This window comes from Callospermophilus lateralis, chromosome 2 (assembly GCF_048772815.1).
Source record: "Callospermophilus lateralis isolate mCalLat2 chromosome 2, mCalLat2.hap1, whole genome shotgun sequence".
NCBI classification, from domain to species: Eukaryota; Metazoa; Chordata; class Mammalia; order Rodentia; family Sciuridae; genus Callospermophilus; species Callospermophilus lateralis.
Window position 1 is genome coordinate 211,489,977 of NC_135306.1, and position 23,381 is coordinate 211,513,357.

At 63.4% G+C, this 23,381-nt stretch overlaps 1 protein-coding gene across 1 annotated transcript in view; it reads right to left on the reverse strand.

Moving 5' to 3' along the window:
• LOC143390596 (mucin-5AC-like) overlaps nt 1–9,995 on the reverse strand; it is a 29,352-nt gene extending 19,357 nt beyond the window's left edge. Inside the window, 19 exon segments of the mRNA XM_077108616.1 lie at nt 209–261; nt 336–591; nt 785–911; nt 1,431–1,525; nt 2,168–2,332; nt 2,414–2,551; nt 2,639–2,708; nt 3,121–3,231; nt 3,894–4,032; nt 4,212–4,326; nt 4,514–4,639; nt 4,739–4,952; nt 5,039–5,145; nt 5,855–5,945; nt 6,338–6,455; nt 6,716–6,977; nt 7,261–7,320; nt 8,099–8,173; nt 9,923–9,995. Coding sequence (XP_076964731.1) covers nt 209–261; nt 336–591; nt 785–911; nt 1,431–1,525; nt 2,168–2,332; nt 2,414–2,551; nt 2,639–2,708; nt 3,121–3,231; nt 3,894–4,032; nt 4,212–4,326; nt 4,514–4,639; nt 4,739–4,952; nt 5,039–5,145; nt 5,855–5,945; nt 6,338–6,455; nt 6,716–6,977; nt 7,261–7,320; nt 8,099–8,173; nt 9,923–9,995 — 2,395 coding nt within the window.
• Nucleotides 9,996–23,381: the final 13,386 nt, after the last annotated feature.

Here is a 23,381-nt window from a genome sequence, read left to right on the forward strand (position 1 = left end):
CTGCCCGTGCAGGTGGTGGGAGTGTGGAGTGCCACACTGGTGTGCGTCACTCCGCCAACCCGGGCAGAGCCCAGGGCTCAGACGGCGCTAGACACAGAGGCCAGTCAGCTGCCGCTGCCCCCTAGCTTGGAGGGGGACAAAGGAGCCATTCAGGGCTTCCCCTGGAGAGGATGGGCCTGAGGACAGCCATGCCCCTCTCCGAGCTCACCTTGGGTGGGCGCTGGGCCCCCGATGCAGGTCAGCGTCCCCTGTGTGCAGGTGCTGTGAGGAGGGGATGGTCAGCAGGTGTGTTCTGGACAGTGAGCCCTGTCCCACACCCCTGCGGCGCATCTCACCAGACGGCCCCGCTGTCGTGCAGAGACTCGCCGTTGGGGACCATGGAGCCCCTGTGGTAGCAGGGGCAGCTGGCAGCTGGCACACACTTGTCCGAGGTGTCCAGGAACATGCCCTCTGGGCAGGCGCAGCCATCCACAGGGACAAAGCTGACATGGCAGGTGACGTCCTCCTCGCTCAGGGCACGGCAGGTGGGCTGGCAGGTGCTGATGTGGTAGTGGTAGGTCATTGACTTGGGGCAGGTGGTTGTGGGCTTTGCTGCAGGAAGCCAGGAAGAGGGAACCTCAGGATGCTGATGGGCACAGCCAGGTGGGCAGCAGTGGGTAGTCAGGGGCCCAGGCCTCCTGGACAGGGCCCCAGACTGTGATGGCCTTGGGCAGAGGACGGCCCTTGAGGGGAGTGGGGCTCTGAGGCCTGGCGAGGGGGAGGGGCCAGCTTGCCCGGCACTCACTGCAGACGCCGGCCCTCCAGCCACGCAGCAGCACGCCCTTGGCGGCACAGGCCTGCACGTAGGAGGACAGGGCCGCGCACATGCAGTCCTCGCTCTTCTCGCAGTTGCAGGTGTCGAACATGCAGTTCTGGGGGCCAGAGCCATCAGGGTCAGGGACTCAGCACACATGTGGCCAATGTCCCCCACCCTGCCAGCCCCTGCCAGCCCCCATCTTGGCCTCCTGGGATGCTTCCCTGGGTCCTCTCTCACACCCCACGTGCAGCTGAGCAGAGCCCCATGCAGGGCTGGCCACCCCATGGGACTGGGGGCTGCAGCAAGACCTTAGCCCTTTATCTCTGTGGCCCAGGGGGTCCAGCCCGTGCCCCGACTGATTCCCTGCTTGGGTTAGCTCCTGCGTCCAGTACAGGGCTGGAGTCCCAGGCAGGCCCAGTGCATGAGTCAGGGGAGAATTAGTGAATGACCTCCATGGGAACAGAGCCCAGGGACCGGCTTGGTCCTGGAACCCACGCCTGGGGCCTGCTGGGCCGTTACGGTCCCGAGAAGGCTCGCTGCCCAGCGCCCCTTCTCAGTGTCCCCTGACTCCCTGGGGGCGTCCCCATAGCCCAGCGGCAGGACCTTGACTGCAGGAGTGGTGGGTGGGCATTACCGAATAGTAGGTGCTGGGGCTCACGGTGGCGTGGCATTGGGCGAAGGGGCCGTCAGTGCTGGTCAGCTGTGAGCACCAGTGCTGGGCGTACTTCTCTGTGGGCGAGAGGCAGGATGTGCAGGGCTCACTCCTGGGCAACCCACCCGGGGCTGCTCCTGCCCGCAGCAGATAGAGCAGGCACTTGGACACAGAAGGGCCGTGAGGCCTGGAGGCACCACGGCTACTGCTTCTCTCCTTTCCTGTGTCCCCAGCCCAGCCCCCCAGTGCCACCACCTTCTAGGGACGTGGGTAGCCACTACCAGGGACGGACGTGACAAGACCTCTCCACCCCTTCTCTGGGTAGGGGTGAGCCACACAGGGAGAGCAAGTGAGCCAGGACCTGCTGGCTGAACGCCTGCCCGGGCAGGGGCTGGACGGTCAGCAGCGCAGGAAGACGGGCGTACTCCCCTCCACCCTGCAGCCGGCCCCAGAGCTGCAGGCTGCAGCCACAGCAGGTGAGCAGCCTGGTCGGCCCGAGGCTCCTCCAGGCCTGACGACCGGCCGGCAGACACACTGGGCTCCGCTCTGCCCCCCATTCCTTCTTCCCAGACTCACCTCTCGGGTGACAGTCCACATGATGGCCAGCTCACCACTAGCCTGAGGCGGGGACAGCTGTACCCCAGGACAGAGTCAGGAGACACCCAAACAGGTGCACCAGCCCCTGAGTGGTCCTCAGGGAGCCAGCGATGGCCACGTACCATTCTCCACGCTGAGCGAGCAGGGGTCCTCAAAGCTGCTCTTCACGTTGGGGCAGGCAGCCTGGGTCTTCCAGGTGTTGGCGAAGGCGGCACCCGTGCCCTCCACCACCCCGCTGTTGGTCCGGAAGTCATCGGCCTGGATGCTGTTGAAATTCCCGCAGAGACCTGGCGCGGAAAGTCATGTCGAGGCCCTGTGCAGGCTCAGGGACGGAGTGGGCGCGAGGACCCCGGGGTGCCACCTCTTACCACAGGTCAGCCCCCGGAGCTCAGGGGCCAGCCGCACAAACACTTGCATGGTGGGCACCAGCTGGATGGCCAGCTGCACGCCCAGGTTGGTCTGCGCGATGATGAAGAAGGTCGAGGGTCTGAAGAGGGTGACGTTGGCTGCGGACACAGCACAGGGGTCTCACTGGGAGGTGCCGGGCAGGACCCACAGGCAGCCCCAGGGCGGGAGTGGGCCAGGGCCCTCACCTGTGGACACTGGCAGCTGCGTGTAGATCTGGTTCACAAACACCTCCCCGCTGGCCTTCACCACCACAGCCTGCGGGCAGCCAGCGAGTCAGCGGGGGCCTGGGCGGCCTCCACCACCGCCCCCTGGTCCCTGCAGAGGCTGCGGAGTGTGCCCACAGCCCACAGGGCGGCGACCCTGAGCTCTGCCCCTGACTCGCTCTGAGTCTGACCTTTCCGAGGGTCACACGTGCTTTTAGCAACGTAAAAACCAGGCAGTGTCAGTCCAGCAGAGACCTTGCTGGCCAGGGGTGTGTCCCTCCTTCCTGGGGCCAGGTGGGGCTGGCACTGAGCTGCTCCACTTAGGGACGGTCCCTCAGAGGACCGACGAGCAGGGACACGGCCTGCTGGGGCAGAGCGTCCACTTGCTGTGGCCAGATCAGGGCTTGGGCGGAGAAGCCTGGCAGTGGGGGTCGCGCCCTGTCCTGCCCGCGGGCGACACTCACCGTCGGGCCCCCGCCTAGGCGCAGCTCCACGCTCTTCAGGCAGGTCTCGCTCTCGGTCAGACCACACCTGCGCAGCTCGGCCAGCACCGTGAAGGCATCGTCGTTGCAGGGCTGTGGGGAGCAACGTGGTGCTCACCTCATCGGCCTCGCCCCTGTCCTCCAGCCCACACTGCCCCTTGCTAGAAGGCCCTGAGGGTGCAGCCAGGCACCCAGGGAGGAATCTCTGTTCACCATCTGAGGGAAAGCACTGCCCCCAAACAGGTCCTGGGGGAGGCTGGGGAGGCCCTGGGGGAGGCAGACCAGGGGTCCCAGGGGCCGGCAGAGGGACAGGGAGCAGACATCCAGGGCAGCGGCTCCCCACCACACTGCCATGGTGGATGCAGGACGCCAGGCCTCGTCCACCCCACAGATGCACCTCCCCAGAGAGCCTGCTGGCGGCCACGACACAGGGACCAGGGTACGTGGGTTTTGCTCTTCAGTGGTGGCCAACACCACGTTGACCCAAGATGATAAGAGGGCGAGCTGGGCGGGGAGGTGGGCAGCTGGGGTTCAATGCACTTTCTGCCCGACCAACAAATGACCCCCAAACTGCTCTAAAAATAAAGCCACTGAAAACGCAAATGCAAGGTCAGAGGGGTCAGGGCACTGGACAGGGGCCACTACACTCCAACCAGCATCCAAGTGACCCAGGCACTCCCTCATGGTCTCCCCTGGTGAAGCCCAGGCTGGGGGGGCCCAGGGAGGCTGGCCATCCCAGGTGCCCAGGGCCGTACCTTGGTCAGCACGTAGCTGCAGTCCCCATGCACGGTGTACTGCTTCTCATCAAACGTGGACAGGTGGGAGCCGCCCAGCACAGAGCAGGTGCCCTGGCACGGCACCTCCTGGCAGCTCCAGCGGCCTCCGGAGCAGGTGCTAGGAGCAGAGGAGAAGGAGCACAGTGTGTGCTGCCCAGGGCACCAGGCCTGCCACACCCCTCCAGACGGGGCTTCGGGCAGGCTGCGAGGCCACAGCAGACCTGCAACCCAGGCCCAGCCCTGAGCTCCCAGAGGAACTGGCCCTCGGCAGGCTGGGGACAGGGAGGCACCTACCACTGGGTGCAGTCTGTAGAGTAGCTGGCCCCTGGAGCGTAGGAGGTCCCATTGTACATGCAGGAACACTGAGACGTGGGGACACAGCCAGTCTGGCCGATGTCATCAAACACCGTCCCTGCAGGAGGCAGGCCAGCTGTGACACAGGTACCCCCAGGGCCCAGCCAACCTGAGGCCCAGGGGCACCCCCAGCAGGGTCTGAGGGGTCTTTTTTCTGGGGTCCAGCCATAGCCACCTGGCACCCAGAAGGCATCTGTGTTTGGGGGTTCTGTGCCTGAGTTGGCAGGGGTGGGCCCCCAACTGACCCTCAGGGCAGAAGCAGCCGGCCACACAGTGGTCCTCGCAGAGCTGGGAGCGCTGGGGGTTGGAGCAGGTGTCGGTGCAGGGGGAGCCACACTCCTGGTGCTGCATGTTCAGGGGGCACGTCTGGTCTGCAGGGCCACCGGACAGGTCGTCACAGCCAGCTCCTTTCCCTCAGGACAGCGTGGTGGGAATGGGCACTGGGGGTTAGGGCAGGGCTGGGCACTCACAGCAGAGGTCGGGGCCCCTCCAGTCCTGGGGCAGGCCTCCTGCGTGGGCGCACTGCCGTGAGTACTCGGCCAGCGTGTGGCAGATGCAGCTGGGTAGGTCGGCCTGCTCACAGAGACACAGGTCCTGCCGACAGGCCTCCACGTAGCTGCTGACGTCCACCAGGGCCGCACAGCCCGAGAACAGCTGGCCTCGCAGGAGCTCCTCGCAGATGCCCTGGGGCAAGGCAGGAGTCCAGGCTCGGGGATGCCCTGCGACACCCACAGCCCCTCCCCACCTCTGCCCTGCACTCTGGGGCTTACGGAGCTGGTGGAGCAGTTCTGGGGTGCAGGGGCTGGGTCCTGGCACTGTTCCGTGGGCCCGTCCATCTTCTGCAGGTTCCCAAACTCGATGGGGGTCAGCCTGACATCTGTAGGAAACAGGGAGCTGGCTCTTCCTGCAGGCCCCGGACCCTCAGCCCAGCACCCAGGCAATGAAGTCCCAGGGCCAGAGCCCCCAGGTGGGCTTCCCCATCCTGCCCACCCTGGGACACTCAGGGGGTCTGAAATGACTCAAGGAAGTAGCAGGAGCCTGGAGACTGATCCTGCGGCTGGGCTGGGCTGCACCAGGGGCTGAAAGTGAGCCTGCGCTTCCCTGGCCAGGGGCAGCTGGAGGCTTGGGCAGGCTCCATGCCCCTGACTGGACAACCCTTCTGGGGGGCGCCTGGCAGCTGGGGGACGGTCAGGGAGGCTGGCTGTGCAGCCACAGTTGGAACACCACTTCTCGTGGCAACGACGCGAGCATTGAGGAAGCAGGTGCGAATTTCCAGGGAGGCTGCGGGTCCTGGGCCCCTGTCCAGAGCAGCAGCACGGAGGACAGGGTCCTGACTGGCGCTCAGCTTCCCACACGCACCCCTGAGGCAGGCAGACGCCAGGACTGAGTGGGCACGTGTGTCTGCGCACGTGTGTGTAGGGTGTGTGCTAGAACCGTGCCTGTGAGCAGGTCTGCATGTGCACACGCCTGTGCACGGGTCAGGCACATGTGTGCGGTGTGAGAGTAAATTGGCAGGTGCTGTGGGACTCTGGGAGATGGGCCTCCACGGAGCTGAGGAGGGGACGGGCGGCCTCCAGGAGCCTCACCGTGGGAAAAGAACTCGCTGAACACAGGGATGCCGTTGAAGTCCCCACAGAGCCCACAGGTCTGGTTGGCGAACTTGCTGTCCAGCTCCAGCTGGAATGGGAGGAGACATCAGAGCCAGTCCCAGGATGCCCAGGAGGGAGGGACCGATCCCCAGAGGGAACGTGTCCCAGAAGAGACACAGCATGAGGCCCCCCAGGAGCTGCAGGAAGCTCAGCCCTGAGCAGGGCTGCCTCTGTGGGGGCAGACCCCAGGGGCTCTGCTGGTCCTGCCCCTCACCCCTGTGGGGCAGGGTCTCATCCTCTTGCCCCCTTGGCCCAGGGCCGTTTCCACCCTCTGGACAGCCGACCAGGGCAGGCCAGGCCCTGGGAGGACAGGAGGTGTGCACCCCCACTGGGAAGCCCATCCATCCCGCCTGACCAGCCTCACCCAGAGGGCCACCCTGTCCTCACAGGAGGCCTGTCCTCCCCACCCCGCAGCCTCACCAGGAGGCTGTCATCGTCCTGGTCCCACATGAAGACGAGGCCCAGCCGAGCCGTGACTTTCAGGTTGCCGTGGCTGCGCTCCATCAGGACCCCAGACCGGCTGAAGGGCAGCTGGACCCTGAGGAGAGAGGGTGGGGCTGAGGCGCCCAGGGGCAGGGCGAGGAGGGGGTCTCCGCCAGGAGGGTCCCCAGCCTTGTGAGTGACAGGAAAGGGCGCCTGGAGGCCCTGGTGTTCTGGAGGAACCGAGAAGGGCCCCGAGGGCAGGTGGCTGTGTGCGGGGCCCAGAGAGCCTGGCCAGCACCGTGCCTCTTCCCTCAAAGGTGACGCCCTGCTCACCCCACCATCACCCACAGGGTGCCACCCGGGGCTCAGACTCACGGGTGGCCATTGACCAGGACGGAGCTCTCATTCAGCTGGAGGACCAGGCCATCGAGCTTCATGATGACCCTGCTCAGTGTGGTGGTGTTGGCCGCCCGGCTGCGGCGCAGCTGCACGTTGAAGTCCTCGTAGGCGGCTCCACAGTGGGCAGAGAACACGTAGTTGCAGAGGCCGGGGAAGCGGAAGACGTCGCCGTCGAAGGTCTTGTAGTGGAAGTCTCCCCAGGTGCTGCACACCCGCCCGTTGTGGGCCCGGTTCAGGGCTGCAGGGCAACAGCGAGGCCTCGGAGGAGCTTGCCCTGCGCCCACTGCACCCACCAGGGATGACCCTCCACCTGCCCCTGGAGTCCCCCCTCGTGCTGCTGCCCAGGGTAAGGCATCTGGGGTCCCCTCTGCACCCAGGGAACTCTGGGAACCGGCCATGGCAGTTTGGGACAATTTTCCAATGCTTCCTCACACCTGGAATTGGGGGTTCCCCTTCCAACAAGCCCCTGCAGGTGTGAGGGAGGGACCCGCACCTCTTTCCCAGCCTCGGGTTTTGCTCACCTTGGACCACAGGGATGGTCCTCAGAGGCGGGGTGACAGTCATCCTGAGGAGGGGGTCACCTGTGGAGACAGCAGCTCACGGGATGTGCACACGGCCTCCAGGAGCCAGGGACGCCGCTGCCCTGAGGAGCTGGGTCAGGGCCAGCGGATCCAAGCTCTGTAAGCCCAGTCTGGCGGCTGCTGTGGAGACCTGCACCGAGCGCTGCACCTGGCCCACACCCAGTGTTCCCGGGCCTTCCCATCCCTCCCCGCTGCAGAGCCCCGGGCTGTTGGCCCTCTCGGCCCCAGGGCCCAGAACCTGCTGCTTGTATGTGGGGTCTCTTGCTCCTGGGATGCAAAAAAGCCTGGGTCAAGGAGATTAGATTAGGCACTGCTGCTCCTGGTTTGGACTGGTGTGGGAAAGGTGAACAGACGGGGCTTTGACCTGAAACACCCCAAACCCTCGCTTTGAAACCTCTGGCCACCCTCCAGAGCCAGCACCAAAGCCTGAAAGGTGTGCGTGTCGCTGCAGCAGAGTCGAACAGGGAGAGACGGAGGGACCGGCCCCCAGCGCCAGCCCCAGCTGGCCCTGTGGCGATGGAGCAGCAGCCCCTGAGGTCCCTCAGTCCTGAGCTTCAGGGACCCACCCATGACCGGTACGGGGCTGGGCCAGAGAGGCCAGGCAGGGACTGGCCAGGCGATGTCCACCAGCATGTCTTCCGGCCCCAAGTTCTGACGCCACAGCTGTTGTCTGCTGTAGAGCCAGCCCAAGACAAGTGGCCCCTGGGGACCCTGTGCCCACCCAGGTGGGGTCAGGTGCTCTGCAGGCCGAGGGTAGGGAACGGAGGCCAAGACTCACCGCTGGGCCCTGGAAGGGGAGAGAGGTCGGCGCTGTGCTCGCGGCTGGGTTGCAGAGAGCCCTGCTGGGCCTGGCCTGCGGAAGAGGGGGCAAACCTGAGGAGCGTGCAGACAGGTGCCTTGGGCTGTGCCACCAGCCTGCAGACGGAGGGAGGTGCAGGTGGCCAGCGCAGAACGTGCCCTCTGCCCTGTTGGGGGCTGGACATCTCCGTCCACGTGGGCTTTGTCTGAGTCGGGCTGGTGGCTAGAGAGAGACCCCTGGGGGCGTTCCCTCTGCTGGCCCCCTCGAGCCCTTGGCCCGGGCCACCTCACCCTGGCCCTGCATCTCCAGGGACCATTCCTTCATTCCTGTTCCCTCAGTCACTGTGTGTCTGCCCTGTGCCAGGGCCTGTCCTCTGTGTGGGATGTGGGAACAGAGCCAGCAATGCGCATCCTGGGAAGGGACTCCACTGGGAATCAGGCAGCAGAGATGTGGCTCAGTGACAGCTGGTCACAGGGGGCCAGGGGTCTGAGGGCCAGGGTGAGCCGGTGCTTCCAGTGGCTGGATGGGCCAGGATGGCCAGGGCAGCTGGAGCAGGGCCTGCAGGGAGACTGGCTCCTCCATGGCTGCACAAATGTGCAGATTATCCCCAGACACTGGCCTGACGCCCCCCGAGCCAGGGTGGGGGCAGGGGCCTGGCCCACCCACAGCCGCGCACAGGAGGGGCTTGGGCGGAGCGTGGACTCACTCCACTGAGCCCACCTCCCAGGTCCTACACTGCCCCTGGGGTCCTCGGGCCAGGCTGGGGGCCCTCATCTCCCTGGTGCCCTGCTGCCCAGGGGTCTTGTGAGGTGACAATTGGCCGGCCCAGGGGAACAGACAGAGAAAGAGTGGGACCCACACGTGCCACCCCCCGGAGGCTGCCCCCTCCTCCCCCAGCCAGGACATCCTGGCTGTGCTCCACACCCCATAGTGGGCGGCGGGAGGCCTGGCCTGGGAGGGCCAGTGAGGTCCAGGCCCCCAGCATCAGGGAGCAGTCCTAGCCCCGGGAACGTGCTGGAGGAGGCCACTGGGAGGGTCAGTGGGGCTGGGGACTCGGGGGGCACTGGCAGAGACGGGCAGCTCCCCTGGGAGCCCCGTTCACCCCTGTCCTTCCCTGCGGGCCCGCACTCCTCCAAGAGCCCTGGGAGACTTCTGAGCCCAGGGAGAGCCACGCTGAAGGAAAGGGGGTGGCCAGGAGGGGCAGGGAGCCCAGCGCGTTCTCGGAGAGATGCAGGAGGCAGGAGCCGAGGCTTTGACTCTGGGGCTGCCCGGTGGAGGGGAAGGTGGTCAGGGAAGGCACCTGCCCTTCCAGGAGCCCTGTCTCTCCCACCCCTGGACACCACCCGGGGCACCGTCAGCAGAGGCAGGGACACCACAGAAGTCTCAGGACCCTGAGCCCCAGTGCTCTCAGGGGTGGGTGGACGCTTCCCCTTTGGACATCACACCTACCCCCAGACATGCCCCAGGCCACCCCCGGAGCCCAGACAGGACAAGAGCTGGTGAACCAGGCCTGTGGGGTGTCCAAAGGGCAGAGAGCCGGCCCTGACCAGGCCTGAGTGGACTCTGAAAATGGGCTCCTGCATCTCCCCTCAGAAGCTTGGCAGCCCAGAGCCCACCCAACCCACCAAGCCAGGCACTGTGAGGGTGGTCAAGGCCCAGGCAGGGCTCATGGCTGGAGCCCCTCATGGACACACTTGGCCAGCCCAGGACCCGGCGAGGACTCAGCTGCCATTGTCCTCCTGGGGCCGGGGCCCCCCCAGGGCTTTGGGGAGCCACCTGGGAAAGCTGGAGGTTCCAGCCTACCTGTGTGCTGGGTGCAGGCCAGGGCCCAGGCCAGGGCCCACAGTGGGGCCAGCTTCCTCCAGCCAACAGCCATGGTGTGGAGAGTGGGGAAAGGTCCCCTCCGGCGGCCTCTGAGGAGTGACCCTGGTCAGCAGCAGGCTTTTATAGCCCCGGTTGCTCCACGTGGGTGGGCGGAGCCAGCCTCTGGTCCCCCCTCACCCAGGTAAACAGTGGGCGCTGGCTGGTCAGTAGCCGGCAGCAGGCAGACAGGGGTGTGTCTGTGGGTGGGGCCTGGCTTCCCAGGGGTCCCCCAGTCCTGCTGCGGGGAGTTCTCCCCACCTGTCTCCCCCTGGGGACCTTCCCTGACACCTTCTGTGTCTGGCTGCCTGACCCATGAGTTCCTGGTGCCTCGAGACACCACAGCATCTGCCCAGCTGGCCAGTGCCCCCTGAGACTGCCACAGGCCTGGCTGGGGGTCATCCTTACCCTGCTTCCTCCTCAGGGCAGCCCCCAGCCCTACCTGCCCAAGACCCAGCTAGGCCTCAGGCTCCAAGCCCCTCGCAGGCCCTGGGCAGCAGAGGGCCGGTTGCCTTCACTGGTGGCCTCTGGCTGTGAAGAGCTTGATGCCCACTGGGCTGGAGAGCTACTGATGGGCCCTAGCAGACTGGGCCTGACGGCTCTGGCTGAGAAGGTGCCATCGATCACATCATGAGCATTTCCAGACCTGGAGTAGGGCCTCGGGGGTCCCCAGACTGTCCCTGAGGCCTACAGGTTTGGGCCCGGGAGTCCTGCCCGTCCTGAGGGGCTCCACACGGCCTCTGTCCCCAGCGCTCCTGGGCACATTCTGGGTGACCCCTGGCTCCTTGATGGCTTCTCCCGGCCCTGGGGCAGGACCTGCCCGGCCTTTGGGGGGGCCAGAGTCAGTTTTTAGGCCAGCGTTAGGAGAGTGTGGCCCAATGACTGGTCCCTAAGTATCAGGGCCCTTCTCCCAGGGCTTGCAAAAGGAAGGTCACTGGGACAGGGACTGTGCCAGGCCAGTGGAATCTCACTCACCCTGGAGGACATGAAGTACGTGGGGCACCTGGCCAGGCAGCAGCCCTGCCAGCCCTCTCCCCCGCTGAGCCCCGAGGCCACTCAGCGCTGAGCCAGGGCCCTCCCTCCGGGATCAGATAAGCGAGTGTTGCTGGAGCCCAGCGAGGAGGCTGGGGTGGTGGCCCTGACGATGGCCCCTGGAGTTACCATGGAGATAGGGAAAATGTTGGGGCCTGGGCAGGGCGGGGGCCGGGCACGTCCCAGAGCATCGTGGTCATGCTGCCGTCAGCCCCCGGGACAGGAAGCCAGCACCCAACCGCCCCTCTGTCCTGGCAGGCTGTGCCCGGGTGACTCAGTGGAGATTAAGCCCCAGGCCAGCCCAGATCCGGTTGGTTTCGGGCCCCATATTGGGGCAAGGAATGCCAAGTCTGGGTATCCTGCACCCCACAGAGGTGGGGAGTGGGGCCTGGGGGACAAGGAAGCGCCCCTGACCCCATACAGCGGCCCTGCTTCCCTTGGGGATGAAAATAGATCTGTCCCAGGACCCCCAGGACCCCCAGGACGCCAGGCGCTCCTCATGGGCAGAGTGGTCAGCCCCGCACCCCTCAGACGTGTGAGATGAACATGACTAGCCCCAGTCCCCTCAAGCAGAGCCGCATGGTTAGGGTGCCCTTCCCACTCTGCTTCTCCGTCCCCACCAGAACAGCAAGACTGCTCAGGTCAGGAAAACCAGGCCCGTGGCCCGGCCCGACCCTGGCCCTGCCCGACCCTGGCCCTGCCCAACTGTCACGGGCCCAGGTGAGTGGGATGGGCCTCTGGTTTCAATAACTCCAGGCCCAAGTTGGGGTCCCCCCCACTGTCCCAGCTTGTCACCTTCATTTTCAGGACATTGGGTCAACAGGACATTGGGTCAGCCCAGTTCTGGCCAGTAGGACCTGGGGGCCATGCCCTGTAAAATGCCCAGACTAGCCAGGCCTCAGCCTTCCTTCTCCTGCCCAGGAACAAAGGGCAAGGGGCTCTGTCTGATGAGGCCAGGGGTGGGCAGCTTCCCACGCTCCCCGTTGTGGGGCCCACAGGGCTCCGTGGGGCTGGCATGTTGCCCTCCAGGGCAGGAGGCGATGGCCCTTGTGCCCATGTGGACCAGTCCTGCACCCTCTCTATGCCTCGGAATCCTTGGCTGTAGGACCCACTGGGCAGAGGACAAGGTCAGTGCAGCATGCTCTGAGCTATCCTGGTCCTGGAAAGTGCCCAGAGGCCCAGAGGCCAGGACGCTCCCGCCTGCTGCTCCCAGGGCCGGCACCTGGCACCGCTCAGACACGCTGAGCCACTCTGGCACCCACCCCTTTCTTGGTTGCATGGCGGCATGTGAAATAACGGCAGGTTTACTAACAGGCTCGTAGGACTCCCGGTCACTGATGCATGGCGCATGCCCAAGGGTCCAGGGATGGGCCCACCAGCAAGACCACCAGCAAGACCAGCACTCGGACTGCCAAGGCAGCGGCTTGCGGGAGGACACGACGTCCTGTTTGATGAGAGCTTGTGTGAAAACTGGAGAGTGATTTCGTGAGCTCTCAGGAGGAAGCGGGCTCCCTCCTGGCCCTGGGGAGGCCCCTTGCAGCCCAGCGGGGCAACCTGACACTTTGAGGAATTACGGCTGGTGTTGACAGAAGGGGCAGGCTCCCCAGAGGATTTGCACCAAGCCAGGAACTTCCTTGATAAGCGGACGTCATCTTGAGTTTCTCCCTGCTCCGCTTAGGGGGCCAGAGAGGGCGATGGCCGCGGCGGGGCCTCCCTGCCCGGCACAGAGGGAGCTGAGACCTGGCCTGGCTGGGCGGGGTCAGCACCTCAGCACCAGGGAGAAAGGGAGCAGTGTGACTTTGGTTTTTGGTGGGGCCACTCTGATTTGAGCCCTTTCGCACGGGTTTGTTTTCTCTGAATCACTGGGCAAACAGAATTCCTCCCAAGATCTGGCCTGGGCTGCTGAAGGAAGTCCTGTCCCCCTCAGACCCATGGCTCTGGCCAGAGCACCAGCTGCCTGCGTCCATGTCCACAGCCAGGACCACACGGTCGGCTGCTGAGAGGGGCTGATGCTGGCCTGGAGCCCGTGTCTCCCTGCACCCGCCCAGTCTGCCCAGGTCTCCTGCTCCCCCCACCAGCAGGCCTGGCTCTGGCTCCTGGGAACCTGGTCTTCGTCTTGCTCCTCCTGTCCCCAGGGCTCCCATACCTCAGTCCTCCAGCCCCTGACCACCTGTCACCCTCCTATGTCCCCAGCACCTTCAGAGCAGCTCCAAGTGCGTGCGTGCCGACAAATAAATCTGGGGTGGAGGATCACAGACCCTGGGACAGATCCACTGACCAGGTCCTCCTTTGGGACCATGGCTCAGCCAGTTTCCTCAGCCCAGACCTTTCCTCCCAACCCTGAGACCCCCAGGAGTCTCCGGTAGTGGGAGGCGCACTTGGTACCATGCCCAAGCACCCTCCACAGCTGTTTTCCCACCCTGGGCGGGGGACCTGGAGCACCACAGGGCCACCTCGGGGTCACAGTGCACAGTCCCTCCAAATGTTCTCACTGTTGATCCCAGGCCACTGGGGCCCAGCGAGAATGTCTGACCCCTGGACGAGAGGAGTACGTGCAGGGGCCAGGGCCGGCGCACGGAAGGGGCCGCTTCTCCAGGAGAAAGCACCCTGAGAGTCCAGGAGGCCCTTGTGGGTGTGCACCCACCGTAGCCGGAAGACCTGTTCACACCCGGGTCACAGCCCCTTAGCCACCAGCCAGAATGGGCAAGTAACCCCTGTCCACTACAGGATGGACGTGTACACCTCGTGCAGGGCACGCCCAGGAGGAGCAGGGCTCAGCCTTCAGAGGGGATTCTGCACCTGCTGCGGGGACGGGCCCTGGACACAGGCAGGCCCAGAGAGAGAAGCCCTGCGTGATCCCGCTGCTGCGGGCCCCTCGAGCCCCCAGGTCCTCTGACAGAGGCAGCTGGGGCCCTGCTGTCCTGCTGCTCAGCCTCACCCTCAGCCCCAGACCTTCAGGGCCGATTGTCCTGGGCCTTCCTGTCCTGGGGAAGGGCTTTCTCCCCAGGGCTGGGGCCAGGCCTGGGACACCATGTTGAGAGTCCAGAGGCATGGGCAGCCATCCTGGATGCCACAGCCAGGTGTCCCGTGTTCACCCTCCTGGTGACAAGCCCGGGTGCCCAGGATGCGGGCACCCCTCCTGGACTCTGCCTGCCCACCTTCCTGGCTGGGGCCCAGGGGGTCCGCCAGCAGCTCAGCCCTGCACCCAACCTCGGGCCACCTCATGTGACCAAGCCCCCAGGGAAGTGGGGGCACTCCCCCACCCAGAAGGCCAGGGTCAGAGACGTCAGGGCCGGCAGCCAGCAGTGGCCCCGGGAGAAACCTCAGGAAAGGACGGCACTGTGCAAAGCAGTGCACACTCATCACGCGCAGCTCAGAGTTGTGAAACGGGGGGAGAGGGAAGGGCACAGCAAGGGCCAGGAGCTCAGCTCCGGGAGGGCAGAGGTGGACGCACTGCCCAGAGCATGGGCCACGGCCTGGGGCACAGACGCACACATAGGCACAACCACACACGCAAACTCACAATCACACATGCACAACACACACAGACTCACAACTGCACACAGACACAATCATGCACAACCACACGCAAACACACAATCACACACACAACCACGCAATCACACATGCACAACACACACAAACTCACAACTGCACACAGACACAATCATGCACAAATAACCACACGCAAACGCACAACCACACACATGCAAATGCACAACCACACACACAACCATGCACACACCCTCAACCACATACACTCACAAATGTGCAAACACACACAACCATAGCAACATGTGCTCACAAATGCACAAACACAAGCGCAGACCACATGCAGATGCACTTACCAAACACACACCTATAGACACACAACACACACCCAGGTGCGAAGAACGTGGGAAGGGAGCAGGTGAGCCCAGTCTGCCTTTCGGCCTCCACGTGCTGCCTGGCCCCTCCCGTGGCCTGCACCTGGCAGCTCTGTGAGAGCCTTGTCGCTCCATGGCTACCATGGCCTTGGCCTCAGCCTCTGCCTGCTCTGCCGAGGATGTGCAGAGGGGCCTCCTGTGACCCTGGTCCTCCCTGGAGACTCTAGGCCCCTGCCTGCACCGTGTCCCCCCATCCCAGGGCCCCTCCTCCACCTGTCCCCTTAATCCAGGTCCCCCACCCCATGGCCCCTCCTCCGCTGTGTCCCCTTAACCCAGGGCCCCTCCTCCGCTGTGTCCCTAGTCTTGGGGAAACCTGAGCATGTGCTGCTGTCCCCTGTGTGGCCACTGCCCACCTGCTTTGCCTCAGTCTCCCTGGCAGCTCTGCGTCTTGGCCTTGGGTCCCAGCAGCTGAGTGTGTTCCCAGGGATGGGCCCGTGCCCTTCTCCTGTGGCTGCAGTGTGCAGAAGAGCGGGGATGCGCCCGTGTTTGGCACACCACCCCGTCATCTGACGGACGGCCCCACAGGTGCGCGCCCTCCTGGCGCCTGGGGCGCTAGCTTAGGTGGCAAAAGGGACTTGCAGGAGGTCAGGGGAGGTCTCCAGAGGGGAGCTGGGTCTCCTGGCGGCCTGCAGCCATGACAGTGGCCCATACAGGATATGGAAGGCCAGAAAAGAAGGCAGGTCAGAGGAGCCCCGGCCTCGGAGTCGAGGCTTGCTACCCCTGTGAGTTGTGATAATGCGTCACAGCCTAACAGTGACAGAGACAGCCATGCTGGTGGCTCAGGCTGCACACGGCAGACGCACCCTAGGCAGCCCTTGGGCACCCAAGTGCTACCCCTTGTGCAGGGTTCAAATGGCGCTCCAGGGAGATGCCCACTCCACGGGCACCTGGAGGCCAGGGCCGTGGCGCTGTTCCGTCTTGCCATGGAGCCCAGTGGCGCCTTCCCCAGAGACCCTGCTTATGTAACTCCCTGTGGGGTCAGTCACACTTCCTCTGGGGCCTGATGAGATCGACTCTGGTCCTTGTGGGGACGCCTACGGTGGAGCCTCACGTGACGGGGAACGTGCCTTGTGAGCAGCTTCTTCAGATGGACTGCGGACCCTTCCTCTGCGTCTGCGGCTGGTGAGGGCAGCAGCCCACCAGCAGTGGACAGTGTCCCCACCACCCTGTGTGTGCCCTCGCCCTGGCAGCCACTGCTGCTGCTGTCCCTGGAGATGGCCTTTCTAGAAGCACACCACAGGTGACCGCCACAGGGGCCTGCTCCCTCGCTCTGTGCACCGCCACACAGAGTCTCATCCTCCCTGTCTGGTCAGGTTCCACCCCGTGAGGCCAGCTGAGGGGCTTCAGGGCTGCTCCAGCATGCAGGATGGCCTGGTGCCCTCAGTGGGGCTGGTGGCCAGCTATGTCCAACGCACAGTTAGCTGCCTCGCCCCCTCAGTGCCCGGCGGTGCCACCTCCCACCTCCCACTCTGCTTCCTGTCCTTGTGGCAAGCGGCTTTGCTCCACCCAGGGCTCAGGCCAGGAAGGGCCATCTTGACACAGACCCGAAGCAGTAGGCTCAGCAGCCCACAGGCTGGAACCTCCAGAACTGTGAGCTGACCTTTTCTCTTTATAAGCTGATTAGCTGAGGTATTCTGCTGCAGTGACGGGAAACAGACTAACACACTAGTCTAGGCCCCACCTTCCCGTATGAAATTTAGAATGACCTGTCTCCAGCTACAAAAATTCTTGCTGGGATTTCAATGGAAGCTATATTAAACCTTAATTTGGGGAGAATCGACAGCTTGACTACTTTGAATTCCGCTGGGGCACTCTTGAGCACAGAGTCCCTGTGCACACCTCCAAGCTCTTCCATGGGTGCTCTTCGTTCTCAGCAAGCACGTGCCGGGCACCCTCCAGCCCTGGGCCTTCCATGCTATCTGAGCAACTGTGGATGGTGGTGCTTCAGGCCAGTGACGGCATGACTGTGGCCAGCGTCGACCCCGAGTCACACCGGGGTGGGCATCTTGCACCCTCCTCTTCCTGAGCACCCGCTGGCTCTGGTTGAATTGGGGTGGAGCGTGTGGATTTCCTATCCAGACAACCACGTCACCTGCCAACAGGCTCCACTCCAGCTCCGCCTCCCAGGACCCTTCCCCTTCTCCGGCTGAGCCGAGTCCTCTCCCGTCCCCGCGCCCTTCGGCTCCCAGGACAGAGTTAGTGCCAGGGCAGTTTGGTCTGGGTTGTACTCTGGTCCCTGTTCTCTATCTCGCTGAGGAAATCCCTGTTTTCCTGAGGTGTTTGTTTTGTTTTGTTTCGGGCACTGGGATGGAAACCAAGGGCGTTTCTCCCGCTGCGCCCCAGCCCAGCCCTCTTTACTCCATTTTGAGGCAGGGCCTGGCTGAGTGGCCAAGGCTGGCCTGGAACCTGGGATCCCAGGCCCTGTGCCTGGCTTCTGGGGCTTTCTGAAGAGTGATCGCCGAGTTGCAGGTAAATGGATGAACTGTGCTAAGTGAGATAAGCCGATTCCAAAAAACAAAGGCTGAATGTTCTTTCTCATGGACGGACGGACGCTGACTCCCAGTAACGGGGAGGAATAGAAGTTCACTGGTTAGACAAAGGGGAATGAAGGCAGGACCCGGGAAGGGGCATGGGAAGACAGGAGAAGTGGGACCACGCTTCCTGCGCTCACCTGTGAATACACCCCGGGGTAGCCGCACATGGCGTTGAAGTCGCCCGCCCTGTGTGTACGCCAAAACACTCTCACGTCATGGACATCTAAAAAGAACAGATAATTTTTTTTAAAGGGTACATGTGGAATTCTGCTGCTGCCAATTAGCCAGGCTCCTTCCTGGCCAGAGGGTCATGTGGAGGGGGTTCCTCAGGGAAGGTGCTGGGGGGCTCTCGCATCGACACCCTGTGCTGAGCCCTGGCCTGACTCGCTGTCGAGCTCCACATGAGGCTGGGTCGGCCAGGCAGGGTCTGTCCCAGGCAGGTCTGTCCCATACACGCTCCGTGGACCTCTGGAAGGAGGACGTGTCCCACGGTCGCGGGCAGAGTGTCCAGTGCCCACTTGGTGCAGCTGGTTGACCACGGTGCTTGGCTCCTCTGCATGCCTGATGGCTTTGGCCGAATGCTCTGCTGCTGTGCAGAGGGCAGTGGACACCTCTGTTGCTCCTGCCGACTCCTGGCCTCCTGGGGACGGGTTCTGAGCCTTCCTTCCCAGGGTGTCTCGGCTCGCCCGCACTCCCGCAGGATGCAGGTGCATCATCCTGGGCTGCCCACTCCTCTCTGCCAGCCCTGGGAAATGGTCCCGCTCCCTGCAGCCTTGAGGGTTTGAGGCGGCCTGCGGTCAGTCTGGCTATCCTTCTGCAGTGGGCCAAACACCGTCTCTTGGGCTTCCAACCTGCTCTCTGGTCCCCACATGCTTGGCCTCCTGGAGTGGCCTGCTGGGGTTCTCCTGGTTGGGGTTCACGTTCTGCCCTCCGGGATGTCCTCCACCTTGCTGCTTCCACTGCCCTCTCAGCCTCCCTGTCCCTTCTCCAGTTATCAGCTGTGCGTCAATGTAACAAATTCCTGAGATAAGCCACCTAGGAGGAGATAAGGTGGGTCTGACTCTCCCTTTTGGAGGTCCCAGTCAGGACCCATTGGCCCTGTTGCCTGAGGGCCTGGGGTTTGGCGGCTTGTCCTAGTGGAAGAAAAAGACAGAGGAAGGGGCCGGGTCCCCCATCCCCCACGGGGCACAGGCCTCCCCTGGCCCAGCCTCCTGCAGAGCCACCCTGGGGACCAAGGCCTCGGCACACGGCCCCATGTCAGAGCCTCGTTTGCATGACCGCAATCCCTATGGCTGACCTCCTGCTGGCCAGGGTGTGGGCCAGCTGCTCCGGCTGCAGTGCACTGATGCCCACTCTGGGCTCTTTCCCTCCACCCGTCTCTGGGCCCAACCACTGGGGTTTTGTCTTTGCTTTTTTATTTCTTTTTTTTTTTTTGGTGGGGGCAGGGTACCAGGGATTGAACTCAGGGGCCCTGGACCACTGAGCCACGTCCCCAGTCTATTGTGCATTTTATTTAGAGACAGGGCCTCACTGAGTTGCTTAGAGCCTCGTTTTTGCTGAGGCTGGCTTTGAACTCATGATCCTCCTGCCTCGGCCTCCTGAGCAGCTGGGATACAGGCTGGGCCACCGCACCGGCTGCTTTTATCCTTTTGATTATCGTAATCTCAGCTCTGATTTTCCCTGGTTCTCCTTCACACTTTTGCTTCTCTGCCGGGACTTTCTGGTTCTTCACTGAGACGTCTTATTTCTTAGTCTGTTGGTGTTTTACAGTTCAGGCCTCGCAGCAGCTGCCCTGTCTCTGCTGGATGCAACACCCATCTTCTCCCTGCTGGCCCCTGCTGACCGCCATGGGCATGGGGTGGAGATGCTCCTGGTTCTGGGGCTGTGGAGCCTTTTTTGGTGAAACCTGAACATTCTGGATGCTGTTATGAGGCTCTGGACCTTGACCTTCTTTAGCTGACCTCCTAGTGTGGACACTTGGGAGGGGCCCCAGGGTGGGCATTCCACTCTGCACAGGCCCTCTCGTGACACCTGGGGGAGGGGTCTGCTCACTGCAGAGGTGGGGAGCTCTGCTCCCGGTGGGCCTCATGGACCTTCCTGGCCGGGCTGCGGGGAGGAAATGGCTCACAGCCCCCACCGGTCCCACCAAGTGGTGTAAAGTCCTGACTCTCCACTGGGCCTGCACTGCCCTGAGTGGGGGGGGCAGAGGGGAGAGGCAGCTCCAGCACAGCCCCCTGGAGAGCCTGTCAGGCACACAGAAGCAGGAAGCCCCCGGTTTGGGTGACCTCTAGTGGACCTCTAGGGCCTCTGGCCCTCTGCAGTGCCCCCAGAGTCCCCGAGTTTGGCCGGGTGCCCTTTCCTGACACAGGTATCTGCTCCTCCTCCTCCTCAGCTCATTCCAGGGGCAGAGACAAACCAGGCCCAGGGAGCTGTCCCCAGGCGGAGCTGCCCACTCCCTGCCCTCCCCTCCGCCCGCCCAGGTTGGGGTTTCGCTGCAGGTGGAGGGCAGGCAGCGAGGGCAGACCCACGCTCCCCGCTGGACACCTTCCCTGGCTGCTCCTTCCCTCACCTGGTCTGCCCCTCCCCACCCTCCTCGCGGCTTCCGGTGAGCCCGCCTTCCTCCTGGCCAGGGCCTCTTCCCGGTGATGGCCGCCCTGGCCTGAGCACCACCCCGGCTCTGGTCTGCCCCTGTGCAGCTGGGCGGGTGCTCCCTCCTCTCTCTTCTGAGCCACGTGGAGGCGCTTTCTAAACTCCCAGCTCTGTGTGGAGGGGACCCTTCCCGCCCCTGGTCCCACCCGCCTTCCAGGTGTGTTCCAAGTGCTCACTCTGGACCACTCCCAACAGGGTGGGAAGGACCGGGCCTCTGGGTCACCCAAGACAGTGTGCTCTCTGCACTCCGCGAGGTCACCTCAGGTGGCACGGATGGCCCCAGGCCCCAGCTGCTCCCAGGTACCACCCCTCGTCTTCTCGCGGAGCTGGTATTCATGTCACCACTGGCTCACGTGCATCCTCCAGGCCCTGGACTTGCAGGAGAGCCTCAGGAAACACTTCCTGGCCCTGGGCACGCACAGCCTTTGGGGCCTGCCACTCCCTGCCTGTCCCTATGGCCGCCTGTGAGCTCCCCTTCTGTGTGACTGAACCCTCGCTGCTGGGGCTGTGATCCCACTAATCCAGCCCCCGCGAGAGCAGGTCCTGTGTGTCTGTGTGCACCTGGATGGGTGACGCGGGTTCTCAGGAGCCCCAGGCCAGGCGGCTGGGCAGCACCTCCTGGCGTGGTTGTGTCCTGGTCTGGGTCTGCACTTGTCTGCAGGTCACCCTGCTTTTTGCTCCTGTGTTCCTCTGTGCCTGCTCTCCTTTCAGGGAACCAATTGTTTTCTTTTAAAATAAACTTTATTGAAGTCTATTCTAGTATAATAAAATCAATACATTTAAAGCGACTATTCGAAGATCTTTGGCAAAATCCATATATCACATAACATTGGGTCTTGCTTTTTGATCCAACTTGAAAAATCTCTGCCTTTTAATAAAATATTTAGTTCACTTACATTTAGTGTAATTTTATGTGATTGACTGGATTCATATCCACCTGTTGGAGTTGTTTTCTTTGTGTCCTGGGTGGTTCCTGGCTGCTCAAAAGGTCTTCTTTGGCCTTTTGTTTTTGCAGCGATCTTTCTATCCCGTGTGTAGGTACAGTTAGTTTCTTTGTATTTACTGCACTTTGAGTCTGTTTCTCAGAGTTGGTGGCTCTAGTCAAATCTTTTTCTCTTACATCTTTTCCCACCCTCTTTAGTCCTTACCTCTGAAGCTCTAATTCTCTGTCAAGTCCATTCGAGGACTGTTATATTTCAGATATTGGGTTTCTAGATTGTGTTGGTTGGTTTTCTGTTCAGGATTTCCACTGGGCTCCTTTCCTAGAGTTTCCACATCTGTCCCCAAGCTCCAGTCTCCTCTCTGCTTTCCCTGGTGAGTGATCCAGTGTGTTTATAACGGCTGCTTTACTTATCTACCGATGCCAGCCTGGACTGTCTGTGGGGCAGGTCCACGATTGCTCTGTTCTTGGTTCCATCATGCTGTCTGGACGTCGCGTCGGGGCGTCTCCATTGTGCACTGGACTTGGGTATGCTGTGCTGCAGAGCCCTGAGACCTGGCACCCTCCTCGCGAGCCCAAGTTCTGTTCCAGCAGCTGGTCGCATTCTTGGTCCTGGCTGTCTGGTCCCTCTTGGCATTGCCCTTATCCCTCGATTTAGCAGTCTGTCCCTGGCGACGGTGCTCTTCCTGAGCTGTCCCTGAGTTCAGGGTAAGCCCAGGTTGATCCAGCGGCCCCCACAGCCACCATGAGCTGCACACTCTGCCCAGGCCCCTGCCTGCTGGACTCCAGCTGTTCCTTTGACTCAGATGCGTAGTGTCACCCTGTGGTCAGCGGCCACTCAAGCAGCCATCCTGTCTGTAGTCTCTCCGGACTCCCAGTCTGTCTGGTGGCATGGAGCTGACCTCAGTCTGCTCTGCCCAGCGAGCTGCTGCTTCCGGCCTGAGCGCTCTCTGGGTGCCTGCATACAGGGAGGCTCCGAGGGGAGCAGCCGACACGGACCTCACCCCCGTCCACTGGCGTCACCAAGGGTCAAGCCCCCTCCAATGCTGCCCCCTCTGATGTGGCTGGGTGGCAGGCGTGTTTGTCAGGCGGGGCCGTTCCTAGCCGCACGGGGAGCCCCAGGGGGCCTTTCCTCCCAGTCCCCTCCTGGTCCTCAGGAGCGCCCATGCCCTGGGGCCTTGCTCTGTGGGGTGCAGTGCCCCCTTTCCATGCGGCTTTCTGGGACTCTCCACGGGCCCCCGGCAGCTGGGAGTCTGCTTGCCATGCGCAAGGCTGTGGCCTCCCTGCAGCACTCACGGTGTGCGTCCCCTGGGTCCCTGGTTCACCAGTTGTTGGGAAATCTGTCCTTGACATAAAAGTCCGTGACTTAAAGGAGCAAAGGCTCACCCCAGCTCCGGGGCATGAGCTGTGAGCTGGCCGGGGCTTCCCCACCCACTGGAGCCGGGCCTCTGAGAGCCGTTCCAGGACCAGGCTGGGCCTGGGGTGGCAACCTGCGGTGAGATCATGGGCACCTCACAGTCAAGAGTGACGGGCGGGGGTGGGTAGGCAGAGCACCGCAGGGAGGGCAGATCTGAGGGTGCTGAGTGTCCACCCGGCATGCACCTGGGCTGGGGAGGCAAGGGGCACTCCTCGGGCAGGGCCAGCATGGACAACAACAGAGGCCACAGGAGTGAAGGGAGGCCCAGGAATCTGGTGGGGGCACTGTGCCTCCCTGGGCTACAGTGGGACTGCCAACCTTGGGGGCACCGCATGCCACGGAGGGAACAAATGGCTAGTGACCAGCAGCCAGACCGCGGACGGTGTCACCCCTCCCACCTCCTGGCTTTGCCCCAGCCCCGGCCCCCGGCTTTCATGGCCCTACTGGGGGGTTCTGAGGCTGGCAGCGCAGGACCGGGGCTTTGGGGTGGGTCTCTAGAACCTCAGGAGGCAGGCTCATGTCTGCCTCGCCTCAAAGAGGTGTCTGGGGAGGAGGTAGGAAGGAAGACAGAGGGGATCAAGGACAGCAGAGGAGGGGGGAGGGAGGGAGGGAGGGAGGGAGAGGGAGGGGGAGGGAGGGGGAGGGAGAAGGAGGGAGGGAAGGAGAGGTTGAGGAAGAACTTTGGCCAGAGCTTTTGCTGATGCTGACCCGTCCCTCGCAGACAGGAGGTCTGAAGGCCTTTCTTTAGAAAGATGGGCAGCCAGACTGGCCTCAGCCCAGGACCACAGCCCCAGCTGCCCTGCTCTGGCCCCTCAGCAGGTTCCCTGGGGCCTGAGAGTCCAGGGGGGCTCAGCCCCCAGCCAGGGCTGCATGGAGCTGCCTTCCTGCAGCCTCACTGTCCTGG